Source organism: Pseudorca crassidens, chromosome 7 (assembly GCF_039906515.1).
Source record: "Pseudorca crassidens isolate mPseCra1 chromosome 7, mPseCra1.hap1, whole genome shotgun sequence".
In the NCBI taxonomy this organism is placed as follows: Eukaryota; Metazoa; Chordata; class Mammalia; order Artiodactyla; family Delphinidae; genus Pseudorca; species Pseudorca crassidens.
This window is the reverse complement of record NC_090302.1, coordinates 36,644,974-36,668,055: the sequence shown is the minus strand read 5'-3', so window position 1 is coordinate 36,668,055 and position 23,082 is coordinate 36,644,974. Positions and strand designations below refer to the sequence as shown.

Here is a 23,082-nt window from a genome sequence, read left to right as displayed (position 1 = left end):
AATTCAAAACAGTATACAATAAAAAGTCTCTTTCCTACCTCTTATACCACAGCCACCCAGTTCCTAAGGTCACCAGAGATATTTTATGCACATAAAAGTAAATATGTATATATAGTCCTCTTCTACCCTTCTGTACACAAATGGTAGCTTACCACACACTTTGTGGTACCCGTGGATGCCAGTGTTTGGTGCATATTTATGTATGTCTGTATGGGCTGTCCAGTGTATCCTCAGGAAATGTCGCAATAAAATATTCTGTTTTAAAGATTTCTATGTTTTAATTTTATTTTGTTCCTTTTCTCTCAAATTAACCTTGATTCTAGATTTACTACCAGAAGCATAAAGGAAAAGGGATGAAAAAATAGCCCTAAAAATTTAGACCTAGGAGGGCAGGGATGTAGGACCAGCAGGATTCTCTGGACAGCTAGAGGCCTTCTGTGCCTCGGTATGATTGGATCTGTGCCGCAGTAGTTCCAGGAATAGAGTAGACCTTCTTACATGGCAGATGACAGCCTAGGCTTTGGACAGTTGGCTTGGGGATTTTAGCAAAAAGAATCATGTGGTACTTTGCCTCAGCAGAGCCTTCAGCACCTAAATGTAAAGCTTCTTTTAGTACCAAGGAAACTCCAAGAATTGTCAGAATATGGTAAGTAGAAGACTGTGAATGGGAGGCTTTGTAAATGGTAAAATGCTATACAGGTATGCTGTGTCAGACTAGATTTGAGCCGTTACCTGCAGCTGATGAGCTCCAAAAAGAGCGAAACCTATTAGGTCCTGCAGTACTGGCTTGAGATAGTATAAATCCTTGATTACGTTCCATTTGTATGTTGTTTTGTTCTGTCATACTTTGTACTGGGGAAGGGAATAGCTCCCATTTAGTCTCCTTGAGCTAGTGTATTTCCTCTGCAGTCCATTCTTCTTATAAGTCACCTGAATGAGATCATCCCAAAAGGGAAATCTGATCAAGTCTGATTAGATTGTGACCTGGTCTGATCCAAATGGCCAGGTTTTTCTCCCTAGGCAATCTCATCTACTCCCATAGCTTTAATTGCCCCAATATGATGACAACTCCAGAATCTTCTTTGCTAACCTCTTTTTCTCCTGAATCACTGCTGGATATGTGTTCTTTTGATGTTCAACTGACATTTCAAATCAGCCAAACTGACTGTTAACCTTCCCTACCTCTTCTTCCCTCCACCCTACTGCTACACAACACCACACATACACACATCCCCAAACAAAAACTTACCATTTTCTTGCATTTCTTGCTTGGTTGTTTAAGTACAGTCCTCCCAGACACATAAACTAAAAGCCTAAGAGGTGTTGTCTACTCTTTCTTCTTTCTCACCACCTCCCACAGAACAAAACAAAAAATAAAAAAACTGGCTATTAAGCTCTAAAGATTTGCCTCTGGAATATGTCTTAAATTGGTCTCCTTTCCAGATCCTCAGTTACTGCCTACCTCAGGCCTTTATACCACTTTGGGGGACAACTACAATAGCTGCCCAACTAGCTTTCCTGTCTCTAATTTCTCCTCTTATTTATTATCTCCACTTCTCGTAGGGTGACCTCTTTAAAGACCAAATATGGTCGTATCACTCCCTTCCTTGAAACTCTTCAGTGGCTCACCTGTAAGATACAGTTCATGTTCCTCAGCCTGGTATACTTAAGCTTTTCTCGACCTAGCCCCCGACTCTTCCCTCCTTGACGCTTCAGCAGCTTACTGCTTATAACTTCCCAGATTACCATGTGTTGTATTTGTTAGTTGTACCACCTGTTGCCCTCCTGGAATTCCTGTTCCCTGAATCCATCCTATCATCCCCATCCATTAGTAGACTGGAGCCAGCTCCCACCAGCTAGGGAGAACTGGTTGTTAAATATTCAGGAGTTTGGCAAGCCAGCTTTTAACTTGAAAAGCAGCTGTGATGGGGGTATTTATACCACGCATATCAGCAAATATTACAAATCAGAACTCCCCTTCACCCCCACCCCACCCCAGCATGCCATAACCCTACTGAAATTCTGGCTTAGATGGTTCCTCTTTAAAACCTTTCCTGCTCAGCCCTCTACCGTCACACACACAAAATTAGTTGCTATTTATAAACACTTGACATGCTTTATTATAGCATTGGTCACCGTATAGTGTAAGTCTTTGTTTTCAAGTCACTTTTTAATGCTAAAGTCTTGAGTTCCTAGGACAGAGTCCATTGTCTCAATTGTCTTTGCATGCATGTCATTCATTCATTCCTTCAACATTCATTGAGTTGATACACTTAATATGTATCAGGCACTGTTCTCAGAGTACAAAGATGGAAGGATTTAGCCACTGACTGTAAGAAGTTCATAGCCTAGTCCATGGGAAGAGAGAAATTCAAATAGTCCATTACAATACAGTGAGACAAGTACGTTGCTAGAAGTCTGTGCAAGACACGTTGAAGCCTGGAGGAAAAAACCCTTCCCAGGGTAATGGGGAAGTCTTCACAGAGCAGGTAAGACTTAAAAGATGAACAAAAATTTGTTGCCTGTAAATAGGTGCTACAGTTAGTATTTTTATAGATAGAATTTTTTAATAGAAAGTTTTCCCACTCTGGACAGTACATAAGGTTCTTTGTTTCAGAGTAAATAGCAGTTTTATGCGAAAACCCTGTGTAAATGTCTATGAATCAGGCATTCTTTGAATGAACAGAGAAAGCACTGAATACTGTATCTGTAATCACAATGTTGTGTAGCAAACCATCCCAAAACTCCATAGCCTAGAATTATTATTATTAAATAATAATTTATTATTTCTCATGCATTTAGCAGGCCTAGCTGCTTCTGGCTGGGCTCACTTGTGCATCTGCAGTCAGCTGGCAAGTCAGCCAGGGTCTGGCTGGTTTAGGATGCCCTTGGCTAAGTCAGCTCAGCTCTCCTCTTTGTGTCTCTCCCAGCCTTCTAGCAGGCTAGCTCAGGCAGGTTCCCATGGTGGTGGCAGGGGCTCAAGAAAAGAAGTGGAAACATGCAAGTATATGTGCAGGTCTCTACTTACCTCATGCTTGCTACTGTCCACTTAACTAAAGCAAAATCACATGACTAAGTCCAGAGTTAGTGTGAGAGAAATAGATACAGGGAAATGTAAAAAATTGGGGCCATTGCTGCAGTCAATTTGCCACAAACACATACTCTGTGTAAGCTGTGTTCTAGACCTCATGTTACTCTGCAGGTATTACTTGCTAGTGAATTTGCTTCCAGCTGGTTGGATGCTCTGGGTGATAATGAGCAAACTTCTCTGAGCAGTCTGGACCTATTAATCTTATCTCAGTTTTGGGTTTCATTTTTATCCCACTATTGAAATGACATTTATTATTTGGGAGGCTGAAGAGTCATTTGTTTAGTGATATCCATGTCCTATTAAACTCCTTTACATATTCTAGTCACTTAGAATTTTTTTTACTAAAAAGCCATGGTGTCCACAACAAGGAGAAAATACCTTGTGGAGGTTTAAAAAACATGTTTTTAAAGGTCAGTTATTGGGGAATTCCCTGGTGGTCCGGTGGTTAGGACTCGGTGCTTTCACTGCCATGACCTGGGTTCCATCCCTGGTCGGGGAACTAAGATCCTGCAAGCTGCACGGCGTGGCCAAAAAAAAGAAAAACAAAAGGTCAATTATTTAATCTCTCCAACTTAGCTTTTTTTTTTTTTTTTTGCAGTACGTGGGCCTCTCACTGTTGTGGCCTCTCCCATTGCGGAGCACAGGCTCCAGACGCGCAGGCCCAGAGGCCATGGCTCACGGGCCCAGCTGCTCCGCGGCACGTGGGATCTTCCCAGACCGGGGCATGGACCCGTGTACCCTGCATCGGCAGGCGGACTCTCAGCCACTGCGCCACCAGGGAAGCCCCAACTTAGCACTTAATAAGCTAGATTCTTCATGCAAAACTTCAAACTGGGAGAACTCTCAGTCCATCTGTGAAAAGCAAACAGATTTTATTTATTGAGACCTTAGGAACAAAGCAGCCCCTTTTAACTAGTAGCCTTGGGAATAGGAAACATTAATAACAGTTCATAGAATGTACTCTTTTGGGTCTTTGTCCAGAAGTGACTAAAATATCCAAGATTCAAACCTGGTTTTGTTTGTTTTTAATAAGATTCATGTGAAATGTTTGTTTCATTTTCGTCATCCTCATCATTGGTGAGAAAGGGAAGCTGGAGGGACCAGTAGTAGTAGAAGGGCAGTGGACAGAGAAAGTATTGAGACAAGTGGACAAATGGAGAAATGCCAGAAGGGGTCACTGAAGTAGAAAAGTGAGTGGCCAGGTCAGAAAATAAATCTGCAGAGCCAAGTTCTGAGCAAGAGGTTAGAGCCGCAGAGTCTACCTCGCAGATGGACCCCAATGGCTCTTCCCCCCAGAAGGAAGGTCAGTGTGGCATAAAGGATCACATAGGGTTCCCTTGACTTTGATTTCACTCTGTATCTTAGTTTTTCTGCTAGGTGTGCCCATAGGTGGGAGGGCTTATTGCAGTTCTCAAAAACCATTTTAGGTAGGGTAGGGAACTGGCTAATGAAAGCAGCTGCCTGAGGAAAGATTTCATGATCAAAATTTTTTAAGGGAAATGATAATACTTCAAGAAAATGATTTTTTCACAATTTAAGGTGTTGATTTAAAAAATAGACTTAAAATAGGATACTCTATGGACATAAATTCAACCTTGCATTGGCTGCATTCAGAATAATAATCCAAAGTCTTCTCACGGGATAGTGTCATGGGAGAGCACTGGCAGAGTAATCTGGGTTCTAGCCCCGCCTTTGCCCTTTGCTTACTCTGTACATCTCTATCCAGCTGTATAGTGAAGGCTTTGGGACTTGAAGTTCTCTTGCTGTCAGCGCTTACATACTGACATGTTCTTTGGGTCTCTGAGGTTTTTGTAGATCCTAACCTCAGTTACACTGTAATTTTGATTTATAGAGTAAGATGAGTGGGGTGAGGGAGCTGCTATATGGAGTCACATTGAGTATTAATATTGGTGGCAGAAGATCAAAAGAGGCTTGGGGGCTTCCCTGGTGGCGCAGTGGTTGAGAGTCCACCTGCAGATGCAGGGGACACGGGTTTGTGCCCCGGTCCAGGAAGATCCCACATGCCGCTGAGCGGCTGGGCCCGTGAGCCACGGCCCCTGAGCCTGCGCGTCCGGAGCCTCTGCTCCGCAACAGGAAAAAAAAAAGAGGCTTGGTATAAACCCAACTGAGTATAAACCCTCAGTTACTGCCTACTTTTGCCACTAGATGGCGATCAGACATTTGAAAGACTTAAGAATTGACTAGCTAAGACCCTGATGGACCATCTTAAGAAATGAAGAAACTGTCAGCCAGGGCTGTAACTCATGTGTGTCTTAAGCCCTGTCAAACTAGTCAGCAGTAGTTTTAGCAGTGAAAAGGTAGAGTTACCTATAGTTTATACCTTAGGTAGAGTTACCTAAGGTTAAGAATCTTTTATCAAAGAGGGGGATATGATAAAATCATGATGCGTGTAAAGTAAGCAACAGAGAATTGATGAATTCATCAAATACCAGTATACTTGAGTGAAGGACCATTCTTTTTTAAATTTTATTTCATTTTCTACTGAAGTATAGTTGAATTACAATGTTGTGTTACTGCTGTACAGCAAAGTGACTCAGTTATACATATATATACATTCTTTTCCATTATGGTTTATCACAGGATATTGAATATAGTTCCATGTGCTATACAGTAGAACCTTGTTGTTTATCAATTCTGTATATACCAGTTTGCATGGTATATATACCATGCAACCCCAAACTCCCAATCCAACGCTCTCCCACCCACCTCCCCCTTGGCAACCGCCAGTCTATTCCCTATAAGGACCATAGTTTGAAACCTTAAAACTGGTAAAGATAAAGAAAGAGATGTAAAAATGGTGTTAACACTAGAGGTGCTGCCACGTGGAAATATAAAAGTTTTTAGTTCAACAAGTTAGAGTAACGCTATGCATGCAAGGTCTATCAGTGAACATTAAGGGAAACGAGAAATGCTTAGGGAACATCTCTGAGCTCTGGATGTGACATCAAGAGAGACAGCTGAGCCCTTCTATATCAGCCGTTAGCAAACTTTTTCTGTGAAGGGTCAGAAAGCAAATATTTTAGGCTTACCAGCCAGTTTAGGCTTACTGTCCACTCAACTCTCCTATTATAGTGTGAGGTAACCATATACAATATGTAAATGAATGGGTGTGACTGTGTTCCAATAAAACTTTACTTACAAACACAGGCAGCGGGCAAGATTTGGCCTGGGTGCCATAGTTTGCCAACCCATTTGTGGGTGAAAGCTAGGGTCCATAAGTAGTTCTCCTTTCTAGGCCTCAGACTCTGGCTTCTGTCAAACGAGTTGGATTAGCTGATCTCAGACATTTTTCAGATTTTGTGTCCTTTAGTACCTCTCTCTGAAGCTAAGTGATCCACAAGGCTGACCCAGAGTGATATTTCTTTTATTTTTAAGATCAATTTAAAAAAAAAATCAAGCTTGAACAAATTTGTAAGTTTCTAGAGCAGAATTTCTCAACCTTGACACTATTGACATTTGGGGCCGGATAATCCTTTGTTGTAGGGGAGCTGTCTTATGCATTGTAGGATGTTTAACAGCATCTCTAGACTCCTCTACCTACTAGATGTCAGTTCAGTAGAACACCCCAACCCCCCCGTGTTATGACAACCAAGAATGTCTCCAGACATTGCCATATGCCCCCTGGGAAGCAAGATTACCTCCACTTGAAAACCACAGCTCTAGAGACTTTAAGAGTAACTGGAAGAATAACAAAAATGGAAATCAGGCCATGTAACCCAGGACGGCCACCAAGATAATAAACATACTTCTTTAGGAACAAGGCCAAAAAAGCCAAAACCAAGAGGAACCAAGAGGAACAAGAGGAACAACCTGCATATTAGAAAGAGAATCGCAGGGAATTCCCTGGCGGTCCAGTGGTTAAGACTCCGTGCTTTCACTGCTGAGGGCCCTGGTTCCACCAGGAAACTAGAATCCCACAAGCCTCTCAGCTCAGCCAAAAAAAGCAAAGCAAGCAAAAAAAAGAAAAGAGAAGGGCAATGAGAATTTTATTCACCCAGTTAAGAGGGGCTGGAAAGTTGGTAGCAGATGACTTTTTTTTTTTTTTGGCTGCACCAGGTCTTAGTTGCCACGTGTGGGATCTTCAGTTGCTTGCAGCATGAGGGCTCTTTTAGTTGCGTCGTGCGGGATCTAGTTCCCTGACCAGTGATCGAGGCCGGACCCCCTGCATTGGGAGCTTGGAGTCTTAACCATTGGACCACCAAGGAAGTCATGGTAGCAGATGACTTTTTAATATTGATTTAGATCATTTTATTGAAAGTGTTCCTGAAACCATTGAACCAAAATAGAGGGCTACCTATAATGGGTAGCTGAAAAGTCAAACTAAAACAAAGAAACATGGATGAAGAGAAATATAAAAAAGACCACTATTAAAGAATACCAAGAATATTTACTTTTCACTATTTTATATTATTTGATGAGATCTTTAACAGAAAGAATTCATACTGGGTGAATTCATTAGCCCTTATCTATGGGTCCTGGGTATTTTGTTTTGCTTTGGATAAATCAAGTGTGGTTTATTCCTACAGTAGAATATTATTTAGTAGAGAAAATGCAGTACAGCTTTACACAACTACATAGATGGATCCTTGAAGCTAGGTTTTAAGTGTCAGTAAAGCTGGTCCTTTAATAAGGCTAGATCACGTAGCCAGCTTGGAAGTTAGTTGCAAATAAAAGCCAAAATCATCTCTATTCATTAATAAGGGTGTCCTTGTTTTCCATCTACCTTTTATTTATGCCCATATTCTTTTAAGAATTTATTCTCTTCCAAGTGTGATATTAATCATAGTCTACAAGCCCTGATTATCCAAATAGCATTGTACAAGGAAGTTTTTGTTTGTCTTGTTTTGTTTATTTTCCTTACAATGACTTTAACACAGTGTGATATTTTCTGAACAGTGATCTAAGAGATCTAAAAACATTAATTCTAGTCTCAGATTCTACTTTTGACTTGCTCTGTGAGCTGGGGCAGTCTCTCCCCTGCTAAGGAAATGGTTTCTTTATCTGTAATATGGTAGAGAGATTCCCCAACTCTGGCCCCAGGATGGCTGCATAAGAATCATCTTTGAGGCCTTGTTTTAAATTTAGATTTCTGTGCTTCATTCCCAAATTCCAATTCTGTAGTCTAGGGTTAAGGCCTAGGAAGCCCAGGTGTTCTAGTGCATGGCCAGGTTTGAGAACAATTAGAGGTGATCTCCAAGGTCCTTTCAACTCTAAAATGCAGTGGTTATATGAAATATGTATTTCCTAAATAACCTTTATTATATTATTATCTGAAAGCTTTTTTATGTTCTACAAGAAACAATTGAGATTACTACATTGTACTTTCCCCACATACACACATTGGTACAGCTTTACATAAACTTGGTTTGCTATAATGTGGTCAGCTTATGGCTTGGGTGATAATCTTGATCCCCAAAATGTATTAGAAGATGGTTTCTCTTTTCACCAGAATGCTATATCATAGTTTCTTTGTTTTTAATCTTGGATTTAGAGAAGGATTAAATAGTTTGATATCCTGATTTCCATATAACTCTAAAAGTGGAATAAAATTAGAAATTCTATGTGGTTGTTAATTTCTGTTTTTTTTTTCCTTTAATTTACAGAATGCTCTTTTCAGTTGCATTAGCAGAAATGAAAGTAAGTATATTGTTGATGGTTATACAAGCAATCCAAAGAGAAAAACATGGTTTACAGAATATGATTTAGCTGTTATAAATATTGCCAAAACTCTGACATTATAACTTAGGTTGTTACTAAACCGTCTGAAGGAATGTGCACAGCAGGATTCTGATAGGCTCTTTCCTCTGGAGTGTTTGGGCCATTCATGAATTCTAACAATTCCCATGTCCTAATTACAGATTTACAAAGCAGATATCAGTGCTGGGTGTTTTAGAGGAAGATCATGCCCCACTTGGATAAACAGGAAGTTGAGCACTCCCACGTGATATAAACAGAAGTTGAACACTCCCACGTAGTATAACGTAATATAATTGCAGCACTAGCTGAGGGCTGCCTCTCAGTTCATTCAGCAGATATTCACTGACTACTTGCTCTGTGCAGGGCAGATGCACACCTGTGGGGGACACAACCTGTACACAAAGAACTCTGGGACATGGTGGGTATGGGATAGAGTTACTGATAAGGTGCCACGGGAGTTCAGAGGAAGGAGGGATCACATCTTGCAGGGGCGCTTAGAGGTGACTTCATGGAGTTGGTAGCTGAACTGGGCCTTGAAGGATGGACATGATGTGAGCAGTAGAGATTGGAGGAAGGGAATTCCAGCTGAAGGGAACAGCGAGAGCAGTTGGAGATGGGGAAACACGTGTGAGGAGTAAAGAGTTGTTAGGTGAGCTTGGCAGTGGGGTGTATTAAAGTATAAGAAACATTAGCTGTCTGTACTTTATCTTCTACTCTTTCTAACTGGGGTTTAGTTCAAGATTTTCCAGATAGTCTTTAGCACATAATCCTATATCCTCCCACACTGAGGAAGCCAGCCTAATTGGGGCATCAGAAGACAGGCATCTTTGTCCTATTCTCACTTGTCTCCTCTGTCCTCAGCATCCCTCACCCCTGCCCCCAGTTTTAGCTTCATTGAGGTTGACAATGATAAATGTAGCCATTAATGATTGTTCTTTGTGAATAAAATGAACAATTCAGCAATGAACAATGTAAGTTTGTTAGTAATTTCAAATCAGAAACTTAGCTGGCACAATAGGTATGAAACCGTTTCCTTGTCCAGGAAAGAGGCTTGTCTTGCTATCAGTGTAGTCCTACTTTAGTTCATTTGTATATGATTTTATCATTATCATTATTTCTGGAAGTCGCCTGAGTTCCCTGCTCATTCCTTGGTCTGTGGAATCCACCAGAAACCGGATTCTGGTTCCTCTGTAACCATCACTAATTATTATCAGAGGTTTCCTACCTGCCATTTTCTTAACCTTTTCCAGCCATACCTCTACCCTTTTGGCTCCCTTCAGCCTCCCACAGACCCCTTAGCCTCTCCTATGAGGACCTCTTGTTCTTCATTATAAATCCCACATCTGCACCCCCAGCCACTCATCCTGCTCTTCCCAGATACCTTAAATAGTCCACCTTGATTTTTAAAAATACATACGTCCAGAATCGTTTATTCCAAATGTGGGTTTTACTTTTCAGTGTTGAAGCAAGTCATATCAGTTTTGAGGTGAGCACTTTCAATTTAGGCATAGTCTTGGAGATTTTCAAACAGTATAGAACTTTAGGGATTTTGTTTCAAGATGGACAGTTATATAATTTGCAAATTTATGAAGTGGTCCTGATATCTCTTGGTTTTTACTGGTCCTATTTTATAAATGTGAGGTATTTGGGGTTTTGTTTTATTTTGATATGTTTGATTTGTTTTGCTTTGGTTTGCTTTGTTTATGAATCTCCACAGATCCAACGTGGAAGGAAGCTGTTCCAGTGGTTCTCAACATGGGTGCTATTAGCATTTTGGGAGACAGTTTCGATTATATGAGACTTTCCTGTACGTTGCACAGCCCTGACCCCCATGTGCTAAATGCCAGCAGTCATCCTTAAGTCATCATGAAAACCAGAAACACTTCCACATGCATCCAAATTCTCCCAGGGGCTGGTACTGCTCCTGCTGAGAACCACCGCACTATAGACTATAAGTTGACAAATAATGACTTTCTCAGACCAGTGAGCGCCTGAATGTCCCCATGGCCATGCTTATAGTAGTGCTGACTTTAACTACGTGTCTTCTATGGCATGGTTTTATTTCTGAAATTCAAAAAGACACATATTGTTCCATCATTATTATGATGATTTAATGTTAGCAAATAGCTGATTTCATTTCAATGTAATCTTTTTTTTTCCCCTAGTGGGCTCAGTTTGTTGCAGTTATGCAGGCCATCACACAAACTGCCGAGAATACTGTCAAGCCATTTTTCGAACAGACTCTTCTCCTGGTCCTTCTCAGATCAAAGCAGTGGAAAATTATTGTGCCTCTATTAGTCCACAATTAATACACTGTGTAAACAATTATACCCAATCTTATCCAATGAGGAACCCAACAGATAGTAAGTAAAAGCCACATATTCCTCTCATTTCAATCTTTGGTAAAATAATTTGTAAAAAAAAACGAAGTAAATTCTTGAAGATATCTACAGTCTGGGTCATTTGGGAAATACCAGGCTTCCTTTGGTCTTTAGATTTGGCAGACTGGACATTATCATCACAGCTAAAAGATGCCGAGAAAGACAGGGCTGTCAAGGGTATGAAGAAACAGGCACTCTCTATTCTGAAGTGGGAAAATTCACTGGTATGGATACTTTAAGAGGGAAGATTGGGTTATGCCCATGAGACTTTCAAATAATCATACCTTTTAATCTAGCAATTCTATTTCTCAGAAATTATCCTTCACAAAAACTCACAAATTTTCAAAAATACATCTATACATATAAAGGATGTTTACTACAACATTGCTGGTATAGAGAAAAATTTAAAATGACCTAAACATCCACCAATAGGATATTGATTAAAGTTGATTAAATAAATTATATATCTGTATAATAACTACATTATACAATCAACATACTGGAAGATGTATTATGTAAATCAATGAAGTTAGAACACTCCCTCACACAATACACAAAAATAAACTCAAAATGGCTTAAAGACTTAATTATATGACATGATACCATAAAACTCCTAGAAGAGAACATAGGAGAAACATTCTCTGACATAAATTTTAGCAATATTTTCTTAGATCAGTCTCCCAAGGCAAAAGAAATAGAAGCAAAACAAACAAATGAGACCTACTCAAGCTTACAAGCTTTTGCACAGCAAAGGAAACCATAAACAAAATGAAAAGACAACTGTGGACTGGGAGAAAATATTTATAAACAACACGACCAACAAGGGCTTAATTTCCAAAATATACAAACAGCTTATACACCTCAATATCAAAAAAGTAAACAACCCAATCAAAAAATGGACAGAAGACCTAAATAGACATTTCTCCAAAGAAGACATACAGATGACCAGCAGGCACATGAAAAGATGCTCAATATTGCTAATTGTTAGAGAAATGCAAATCAAAACTACAATGAGTGAGAGGGCAGACAGCAGAAGCAAGAAGAACTATGGAACAAAAGCCACATTTACAGTAATATAGGCAAGATGAATAATATAGGCAAGATGAAAAGGCAGAGGGCTATGTACCAGATGAAGGAACAAGATAAAACCCCAGAAAAACAAGTAAATGAAGTGGAGATAGGCGACCTTCCAGAAAAAGAATTCAGAATAATGATATTGAAGATGATCCAGGACCTCGGAAAAAGAATGGAGGCAAAGATCGAGAAGATGCAAGAAATGTTTAACAAAGATCTAGAAGAATTAAAGAACAAACAAACAGAGATGAACAACACAATAACTGAAATGAAAAATACACTAAAAGGAATCAATAGCAGAATAACTGAGGCAGAAGAACAGATAAGTGACTTGGAAGACAGAATGGTGGAATTCACTGCTGCAGAACAGAATAAAGAAAAAAGAATGAAAAGAAATGAAGACAGCCTAAGAGACCTCTGGGACAACATTAAATGCAACAACATTTGCATTATAGGGGTCCCAGAAGGAGAAGAGAGAGAGAAAGGACCCAAGAAAATATTTGAAGAGATTATAGTCGAAAACTTCCCTAACATGGGAAAGGAAATAGCCACCCAAGTCCAGTAAGTGCAGAGAGTCTCATACAGGATAAACCCAAGGAGAAACACGCCGAGATACATAGTAATCAAATTGGCAAAAATTAAAGACAAAGAAAAATTATTGAAAGCAGCAAGGGAAAAACAACAAATAACATACAAGGGAACTCCCATAAGGTTAACAGCTGATTTCTCAGCAGAAACTCTATAAGCCAGAATGGAGTGGCATGATATACTTAAAGTGATGAAAGGGAAGAACTGACAACCAAGATTATTCTACCCAGCACAGATCTCATTCAGATTCGATGGAGAAATCAAAAGCTTAACAGACAAGCAAAAGGTAAGAGAATTCAGCACCACCAAACCAGGTCTACAACAAATGCAAAAGGAACTTCTCTAAGTGGGAAGCACAAGAGAAGAAAACGACCAACAAAAACAAACTCATAACAGTTGAGAAAATGGTCATAGGAACATCATATCGATAATTACCTTAAACATGAATGGATAAAATGCTCCAACCAAAAGACACAGGCTTGCTGAATGGATACAAAAACAAGACCCATATATATGCTGTCTACAAGAGATCCACTTCAGACCTAGGGACACATATAGACTGAAAGTGAGGGGATGGAAAAAGATACTCCATGCAAATGGAAATCAAAAGAAAACTGGAATAGCAATACTCATATCAGATAAAATAGACTTTAAAATAAAGAATGTTACGAGACAATGTTACAAGGAAGGACACTACATAATGATCAAGGGATCAATCCAAGAAGAAGATATAACAATTATATATAATATTGTAAATATTTATGGTGCACCATAGGAGCACCTCAATACATAAGGCAACTTCTAACAGCTATAAAAGAGGAAATTGACAGTAACACAGTAATAGTGGGGAACTTTAACACCTCACCTACACCAATGGACAGACCATCCAAACAGAAAATTAATAAGGAAACACAAGCTTTAACTGACACAATAGACCAGATAGATTTAATTGATATTTATAGGACATTCCACCCAAAAAGAGCAGATTACACTTTCTCCTCAAGTGCGCATGGAACATTCTCCTGAATAGATCACATCTTGGTTCACAAATCAAGCCTCAGTAAATTTAAGAAAATTGAAATTGTATCAAGCATATTTTCTGACCACAATGCTATGAGATTAGAAATCAATTACAGGGAAAAAAATGTAAAAAACACAAACACGTGGAGGCTAAACAATACGTTACTAAATAACCAAGAGATCACTGAAGAAATCAAAAGAGGAAATCAAAAAATACCTAGAGGGCTTCCCTGGTGGCACAGTGGTTAAGAATCCGCCTGCCAATGCAGGGGAAACGGGTTCAAGCCCTAGTCTGGGAAGATCCCACATGTCATGGAACAACCAAGTCCGTGTGTCACAAGTACTGAGCCTGCACTCTAGAGCCTGTGCTCTGCAACAAGAGAAGCCACCGCAATGAGAAGCCAGTGCACCACAGCAAATAGTAGCCCCCGCTCACCTCAACTAGAGAAAAGCCCGGGTGCAGCAACAAAGACCCAGTGCAGCCAAAAATAAAATTAATTAATTTTTAAAAAATCATTTTAAAAAACCCTAGAAACAAATGACAGTGAAAACACGACAATCCAAAACTTACGGGATGCAGCAAAAGCAGTTTTAAGAAGGAAGTTTATAGCAATACAAGCCTACCTCAATAAACAAGAAAAATCTCAAATAAACAATCTAACCTTACACCTAAAGGAACTAGAGAAAGAAGAACAAACAAAACCCAAAGTTAGTAGAAGGAAAGAAATCATAAAATCAGAGCAGAAATAAATAGAAACAAAACAATAGCAAAGATAAAAAAAACTAAAAGCTGGTTCTTAGAGAAGATAAACAAAATTGATAAACCATTAACCAGACTCATCAAGAAAAAGAGGGAGAGGACTCAAATCAATAAAATTAGAAATGAAAAAGAAGTTACAACAGACACCACAGAAATACAAAACATCCTAAGAGACTACTACAACCAACTCTATGCCAATAAAATCGACAACCTGGAAGAATTGGACAAATTCTTAGAAAAGTATAGCATCCAAGACTGAACCAGGAAGAACTAGAAAATATGAACAGACAAATCACAAGTAATGAAATTGAAACTGTGATTAAAAATCTTCCAACAAACAAAAGTCCAGGACCAGATGGCTTCACAGGTGAATTCTATCAAACATTTAGAGAAGAGCTAACACCCATCCTTCTCAAACTCTTCCAAAAAATTGCAGAGCAAGGAACACTCCCAAACTCATTCTATGAGGCCACCATCACCCTGACACCAAAACCAGACTAAGGGGCTTCCCTGGTGGCGCAGTGGTTGAGAGTCCGCCTGCCAATGCAAGGGACATGGGTTTGTGCCCCGGTCTGGGAGAATCCCACATGCCGCGGAGCGGCTGGACCCGTGAGCCATGGCCGCTAAGCCTGCGCTTCTGGAGCCTGTGCTCCGCAACGGGAGAGGCCACAGCAGTGAGAAGCCTGCGTACCGCAAAAAAAAAAAACAAAAAAAAAAAACAGACTAAGATACTACAAAAAAAAATTATAGACCAATATCACTGATGAATATAGATGCAAAAATCCTCAACAAAATACTAGCAAACAGAATCCAACAACACATTAAAGGGGTCATACACCATGATCAAGTGGGATTTATCCCAGGGATGCAAGGATTCTTCAATATATGCACATCAGTCAATGTGATAACCATATTAACAAACTGAAGAATAAAAACCATATGATCATCTCAATAGATGCAGAAAAAAGCTTTTGACAAAATTCAACACCCGTTTATGATAAAAACTCTCCAGCAAGTGGGCATAGAGGGAACCTACATCAACATAATAAAGGCCATATATGACAAACCCACAGCAAACATCATTCTCAGTGTTGAAAAACTGAAAACATTTCCTCTAACGTCAGGAAGAAGACAAGGATGTCCACTCTCGCCACTATTACTAAGCATAGTTTTGGAAGTCCTAGCCACGGCAATCAGAGAAGAAAAAGAAATAAAAGGAATACCAATTGGAAAAGAAGAAGTAAAGCTGTCACTGTTTGCAGATGACATGATACTATACACAGAGAATCCTAAAGATGCCACCAGAAAACTACTAGAGCTAATCAATGAATTTGGTAAAGTTTCAGGATACAAAATTAATGCACATAACTAATAAGAACCTGATATATATTTTAAAAAACTCAAAAATTCAGAAAAAAGAAAAAATTAATGCACAGAAATCTCTTGCATTCCTGTACACTAATGATGAAAAATCTGAAAGAGAAATTAAGAAAACATTCCCATTTACCACTGCAACAAAAGGAATAAAATACCTAGGAATAAACCTACCTAGGGAGACAAAAGACCTGTATGCAGAAAACTGTGAGACACTGATGAAAGAAATTAAAGATGATACAAACAGATGGAGAAATATACCATGTTCTTGGATTGGAAGAATCAATATTGTGAACGTGACTATACTACCCAAAGCAATCTACAGATTCAGTGCAATCCCTATCAAATTACCAATGGCATTTTTCACAGAACTAGAACAAAAAATCTTAAAATTTGTATGGAGACACAAAAGACCCCAAATAGCCAAAGCAGTACTGAGGGAAGAAAACGGATCTGGAGGAATCAGGCTCCCTGACTTCAGACTATACTACATAGCTACAGTAATCAAGACAATATGGTACTGGCACAAAAACAGAAATATAGATCAATGGAACAGAATAGAAAGCCCAGAGATAAACCCACGCACCTGTGGTCAACTAATCTATGACAAAGGAGGCAAGGATATACAATGGAGAAAAGACAGCCTCTTCAATAAGTGGTGCTGGGAAAACTGGACAGCTACATGTGAAAGAATGAAATTAGAACACTCCCTAACACCATACACAAAAATAAACTCAAAATGGATTAGAGACCTAAATGTAGGTTTAGGTCTCTAAACCTACATTTAGTTTTAGAGTGTAAGAACCTGCTGTATAAAGAAATAAAATTCAAAAATAAATTTTAAAAATAAATAAAAAAAAAGAAAACTACAATGAGAGAAGGAAAAGAACTACACCTCACACTAGTCAGAATGGCTGTCATCAAAAAGTCTACAAATAAATGCTGAAGAGGGTGTGGAGAAAAGGGAGCCCACTGACACTGTTGGTGGGAATGTAAATTGGTACAGCCACTATGGAGAACAGTATGGAGGTTCCTTAAAAAACTACAAATAAAGTTACCATATGATCCATCAATCCCACTCTTGGGTATATTTCTGGAAAAGATGAAAACTAATTTAAAAAGATACATGCACCCCAATGTTCATAGCAGCACTGTTTACAATAACCAAGGCATGGGGCTTCCCTGGTGGCACAGTGGTTAAGAATCCGCCTGACAATGCAGGGGACACAGGTTCAAGCCCTTGTCCGGGAAGATCCCGCGTGCTGCAGAGCAACTAAGCCCATGTGCCACAACTACTGAGCCTGTGCTCTAGAGCCCACGAGCCACAACTGCTGAAACCCTCGTGGCACAACTACTGAAGCCCCCACACCTAGAGCCCGTGCTCAACAACAAGAGAAGCCACCACATTGAGAAGTCCGTGTACCGCAACGAAGAGTAGCCCCTGCTCGCCGCAACTAGAGAAAGCCCATGCGCAGCAACGAAGACCAAATGCAGCCAAAAATAATTAAATAAGATTTATTTTTAAAAAAAATAGCCAAGGAATGGAAACAACCCAAGTGTTCATCAACAGATGAATGGATAAAGAAGATGTGACATACACACACACACACACTCACACACACACACAATGGAATATATTACTCAGCCATAAAAAAGAATGAAATAATACCATTTGCTGTAACATGGATGGAGTGGAGATTATCATACTAAGTGAAGTAAGTCAGACAAAGACAAATACTAAATGATATCACTTATATGTGGAATCTGAAAAATAATACAAATGAACTTTTTACAAAACAGATAGACTCACAGACATAGAAAACAAACTTATGGTTACCAAGGGGGAAGGGGGGTGGGGTGAGGGATAAATTAGAAGTATGGATTAAGATGTACACTACCACATACAAAATAGGTAAACAACAAAGATTTACTGTATAGCACAGGGAGCTATATTGAATATCTTGTGACAACATATGGAAAAGAATAAAAAAACCCAACATATATATGCATAACCGAATTACTTTGCTGTGCATGTGAAACTAACACAATATTGTAAATCAACTATACTTCAATACAAAAAAAAAAAAGATGTATGTTTATAGAAGTCCAAGATGTAATAAGCAAAAAAAAAGCAAGTGTCAGAACTAAATGTGTATAGTAAGGTACATTTTTAGTTATATACCTATTCCACATTATATGGATGTGTAATGTTTGAATTTTACCAATGAAATTTATTACTTTTATAATAAAAACATCAATATAAATGAGATCCTGATACTTTTAAAAAATTAGGGCCTCCTAATGAACTTGCATGTTATGGGGTCTTCAAAATCTCAGCTTTGGAAAGCCTATAATCCACTTTGTTCATTTAGAGATGATCAGACTTTAAGAACTGACTAATTAAGCAAAACTGGCAAGAGACTTGTAAGACTCAGAAGCCAGATGCCAATGTTTTGATTTACACTGGGATATTGAACGACTTGTTTTTGTAAACTCAGAAGCAGTGCTATGTGCCTTGTTTGGCCAGAATCTAAAGCAGAACTCTAAGGCTTATGACATTTGTGTGGTTGTGTGATGAAAATCAGAGGGTGAAGCATTTGCCATAATAACCTTCATTCATTTCAAAGGCAGATCTGTCTTCACTGACATTTAGGCTATAGAGAGGTGCTGCTGAAGCAATGTTGACAGATAGCAGCTCAAAAAAAAAAAAAAAAAAAAAGGCGGAAAAATGTTTTAAGGGTAGAACAACCATCTCAAATGTCTGTGCTAATACATAGGAAATCCGGAAAAGAAAGCTACAGACAGATAACAGATATGCCTGAATAAGCTTCTTAAGAAGTCAAACTCCTAAGAAAACTACTTCAAAGAAGCCCTCTGAATCCTATAGACTTGTTGAAAGTGTTCTCTTGCTTTCTGATTTTTTATAGAAAAGTAAGGGCAGAAGCAAACTGATATCTTGTCAGAGTTTTTAATTGTATTATTTAAATTACTACTTAGATTAATTCATTTGCACAGATTTGTAAAAGCTTTATATCCCAGAATATAATGAAATACAGTATTTGTGGTTATTGCTATTAAAATTAGTCATCTTTCTCGTTATGTCAAGAACATAATCCCTTTTAGGTAGCTGTTTCTAGCATGAAATAATTCCAGTTTGATCTACAATACCCTTTCCAGGAACATAAAATGCCTTGCATGTAAGGACCTCTTAGGTGTAAGAGGACCTTTCATTTATCTAGGAATAGTGCTGGAGATCCCATGATTGGGCACAGTGGTGAATCTGGGAATAAATACCTAGTCTACCTTTAGCTTTTCACTTATTTGCTATATTGCAAAGTAATGGAGAGAGAATTTGGTAGGCTTAGTATACTGGAGAAATTGACATGACTCAAGAGTAGTGACAGGTTCCAGTACACCACTGGGTCCTTCTGTCTGAGCAATGCATGACATAAAACCAGCTAATTAAGCCACTTATATTCTGAAAATGTAGGTTTATATTGCTGTGACAGAGCTGAAGATCATGCTTGCCAAAATGCCTGCAAGAGAATTCTGATGTCTAAGAAAACAGAAATGGAGATTGTTGATGGCCTCATCGAGGGTTGTAAGACCCAGCCTTTGCCTCAGGATCCACTTTGGCAGTGTTTTCTTGAAAGCTCACAATCTGTTCACCCTGGAGTCACTGTACACCCTCCTCCCTCTACAGGCCTTGATGGCGCTAAATTGCACTGTTGTTCTAAAGCAAACACTTCAACGTGTAGGTCAGTACCTCATTTTCCTTTATTAAAAACAGTAGAAAATAGCATTTTAATTAATGAATTTAAGTCTAGCAAATGTGTGTTATGTTCTTGCACTGTGTAGTCTTAAGAGTCTAGAAGATATAAAATCATTCTTTCATCCAGCAGATATTTATTGAGCATGATGTATATATAGAACATTGTTTTTGTACATTGAGCTAAAAGCACTGTGTTTTGCGGTGTGGAGGTTTAGCATTGGCAGGGCAATAAATATTTAAAGATGATACAATATGAATTCTACCCTCGAGGTTATCGTCAAGTAAGCTTACAATTTAGGAGATGTTTTGACCAGACATCTAAGGGATATTCTTTTTGTTAAATTGTGAAACTTTGAACTTAATCAACTTTTTGCATGTGTTGGTGAATAACCTGGGCTGGCACTTATATCCAAAGTTAGACAGCAGTGTATTGGCATTCATTTGGATGATACACTTAGGGATAAAAAATTGGCAATACTATTTGTGTAGGTTGGAGGAAACACAATCTAGAGATAAGAATAAATGGAGATAAGGTAAAGGTTTAACATAGGCGAAACAGAAGTTTGCTTTATTAGAGATATTTTGGGTGAAAAGGTACCACATATTACTAGAATATCCTGAAATGAATATGACATACGAGGAGTGAAACGATCTTTCCTCTGGTTTCTAAATTGGATGGACTTTAGCAAAAACTTGTGCCTAGAATAGCTCATCAGACTTTATCAAAGATATGAAAAAATCTGGAAAACATCTAAAGAAAATTAACAGAAGGGCTAAAAGAGAAGTTAAGTTGGCCCTATAATTCAGGAAATTGTATTGCTGATAGGAATTAATAAATGTACATATGGGAGGGATGCTGAGTACTTCTTTGAATGTCTACAAAAGAGTTTATGCCCTGTAGTCACTGGAGATAGGACTGGCTGTGTCATCCCAGAAGAATTTCAGTAAGAAACGTGGCACCTCTTACCTTGATGTAAGGTTTTATGGTTTACTGAATGCTTTCACTTTCATCTTGTTTCATCCTCATGAAACCTTACAAGATGACTGGTATCATCTTATGACTGATGTCAATTTGTATAATTCTTGTATATATATAGAAAACTAACTCTGAGATGTTAAACAATCTGTCCAAGGTCATTCAGAAAGTTAGGACTAAAGAAAGGACTGATTTCCAGATCAAGGTACCTAATGGATTTTTTTTTTTTTTTTTTTTTATGGCTGCGTTGGGTCTTAGTTGCTGCGTGCAGGCTTTCTCTAATTGTGGCAAGCTGGGCTTCTTTGTTGCAGTGCGCGGGTTTCTCATTGCTGTGGCTTCTCTTGTTGCGGAGCACAGGCTCTAGGCACAGAGGCTCAGTAGTTGTGGCACGTGGGCTCAGTAGTTGTGGCTCACGGGCTCTAGAGCACAGGCTCAGTAGTTGTGGTGCACAGGCTTAGTTGCACCGCGGCATGTGGGATCTTCCTGGACCAGGGCTCAAACCTGTGTCCCCTGCATTGGCAGGCAGACTCTCAACCACTGCACCTCCAGCGAAGTCCCTACCTAATGGATCTTGATATCAGCTTTCTCATCCCCATCATGTGTAAGCTCAATTGAGAGCAGGGACTTTGTCTCTTTTATTCACCACTGCATTTCCAGTGCCTTCAACAGGGCCTCACACAAAACAGGCACTCAATAAATGCTGGTAGAGTGAATGAGCAAACTTATAAAAGTAAAGATACCCTCCTCATAGGGGTAATTATGAGAGTCAAAATGTGACAGGGGTGGAGAATTTCTACTTGTGATTTTGCATATTCCGGTAGTATTAAAATTTTATATTATGTGTTACTTTTTTTTGACACTTTTATTACATTTATAAATGTTAAAAATTAAACTAATGAATATAATGTGTGAAAGCACTTTGGAAATGATACTGATGTTATTTTAGCTTTATATATGCACTGAAGTTGCTTTATAATCATCGAGTACTGAAATAAAAATGCATACATACTACAATAGTGTATATATATATATATAGTATATATTACTATATACAATAGTTTATAGCAGCTTTGGAATTCATAAAACCTTTACATGTAGGCTATCTTGGTATATCTTAAGGAATATAAGTGGCTTGGGGATACTTTTTCAGGGAGAATCCAGTGAACCCTAAGTCTATAATGCTTTTTAAAAGGAGTCTGGGGCTTCCCTGGTGGCGCAGTGGTTGAGAGTCCGCCTGCCAGTGCAGGGGACGCGGGATCGTGCCCCGGTCCGGGAAGATCCCACGTGCCGCAGAGCGGCTGGGCCCCTGAGCCATGTCCGCTGAGCCTGCATCCGGAGCCTGTGCTCCGCAACGGGAGAGGCCACAACAGTGAGAGGCCCACGTACCGCAAAAAAAAAAAAAAAAAAAGGAGTCTGAGGATCATGTCACAGTTTTGCCTCCTGTGATTGAAGTATAAATATAGTGGACTATATCTTTGTGGAGGCAACACCATATGCTTTACCTTACTTCAAGTAAAGGTAAAAGAGAGATCAGAAATATAAAGGGGAATAATTGTGCCAAGAATAAGGATGTACAATACTATAATTAAACATTAAATTAGGACTGAGCTTTCTAGAAACCATAGCAAAAAGGAAAGAGATGGATAATAAAGCTAACTTTTTCATATAAAAGATGACTTTTTCAGGCTCTAAATTCTAGAAGATAGATCTTAGTCTTTTGGTTTTTGTACTTTTTTTTTCGTTTATGTTCTAAAGTACAGTTCATAGAGTTCACGTTTTATGCAAATCAAATATTTATTCATTTGGCTCATCTGTACGTTTCTTCATTTGTTCTTTTGTTTCAGGGAACTGTGCACTAAACTTTATAGCATGAGCTGGGGCAATACACAGAGTTGGCAAGAGTTTGATCGCTTTTGTGAATATAATCCAGTGGAAGTGTCCATGTTGACCTGTTTAGCAGATGTTCGGGAACCTTGCCAGTTGGGCTGTAGAAATCTTACTTACTGTACTAATTTTAACAACAGGTAGGAGCAAATTACTATATGTGGAATAGAAGTATTTTATCATTAATTGCCTTGTTTTTAAATAAGTGAAAAGATCATTTTACTCTGATTTTGTTCCTGCTAAGTTAAAAGGAAGTAGTATACCTTTATCATTTCATCTTTAAATGCTATATTCTATCTTGTAAATCACCCCTGGGAAAGGAAGCACTGTAACAAAGTCCCTTCTAATCTCGTGATACTTCAAACTTCTAGAACTCAAAGAGTCTCCTCTGCCTTCAGTCTACCATTCTTCCCCGCTCCCTTCTGCTGCACCACCAGTGGAAAT

At 38.9% G+C, this 23,082-nt stretch overlaps 1 protein-coding gene across 3 annotated transcripts in view; it reads left to right on the top strand.

The window, feature by feature from the left end:
- The window catches only part of RECK (reversion inducing cysteine rich protein with kazal motifs), a 71,811-nt gene that overhangs the window by 21,642 nt on the left and 27,087 nt on the right, over nt 1-23,082 (top strand). For 2 of the 3 annotated variants that reach the window (XM_067743957.1, XM_067743959.1), the window contains 4 exons: nt 8,716-8,749; nt 10,975-11,172; nt 19,497-19,764; nt 22,599-22,778. In XM_067743957.1, the coding sequence (XP_067600058.1) occupies nt 8,716-8,749; nt 10,975-11,172; nt 19,497-19,764; nt 22,599-22,778 (680 nt within the window). The remainder of the gene's footprint in view (nt 1-8,715; nt 8,750-10,974; nt 11,173-19,496; nt 19,765-22,598; nt 22,779-23,082) is intronic. The other variant, XM_067743958.1, reaches the window with a different exon arrangement.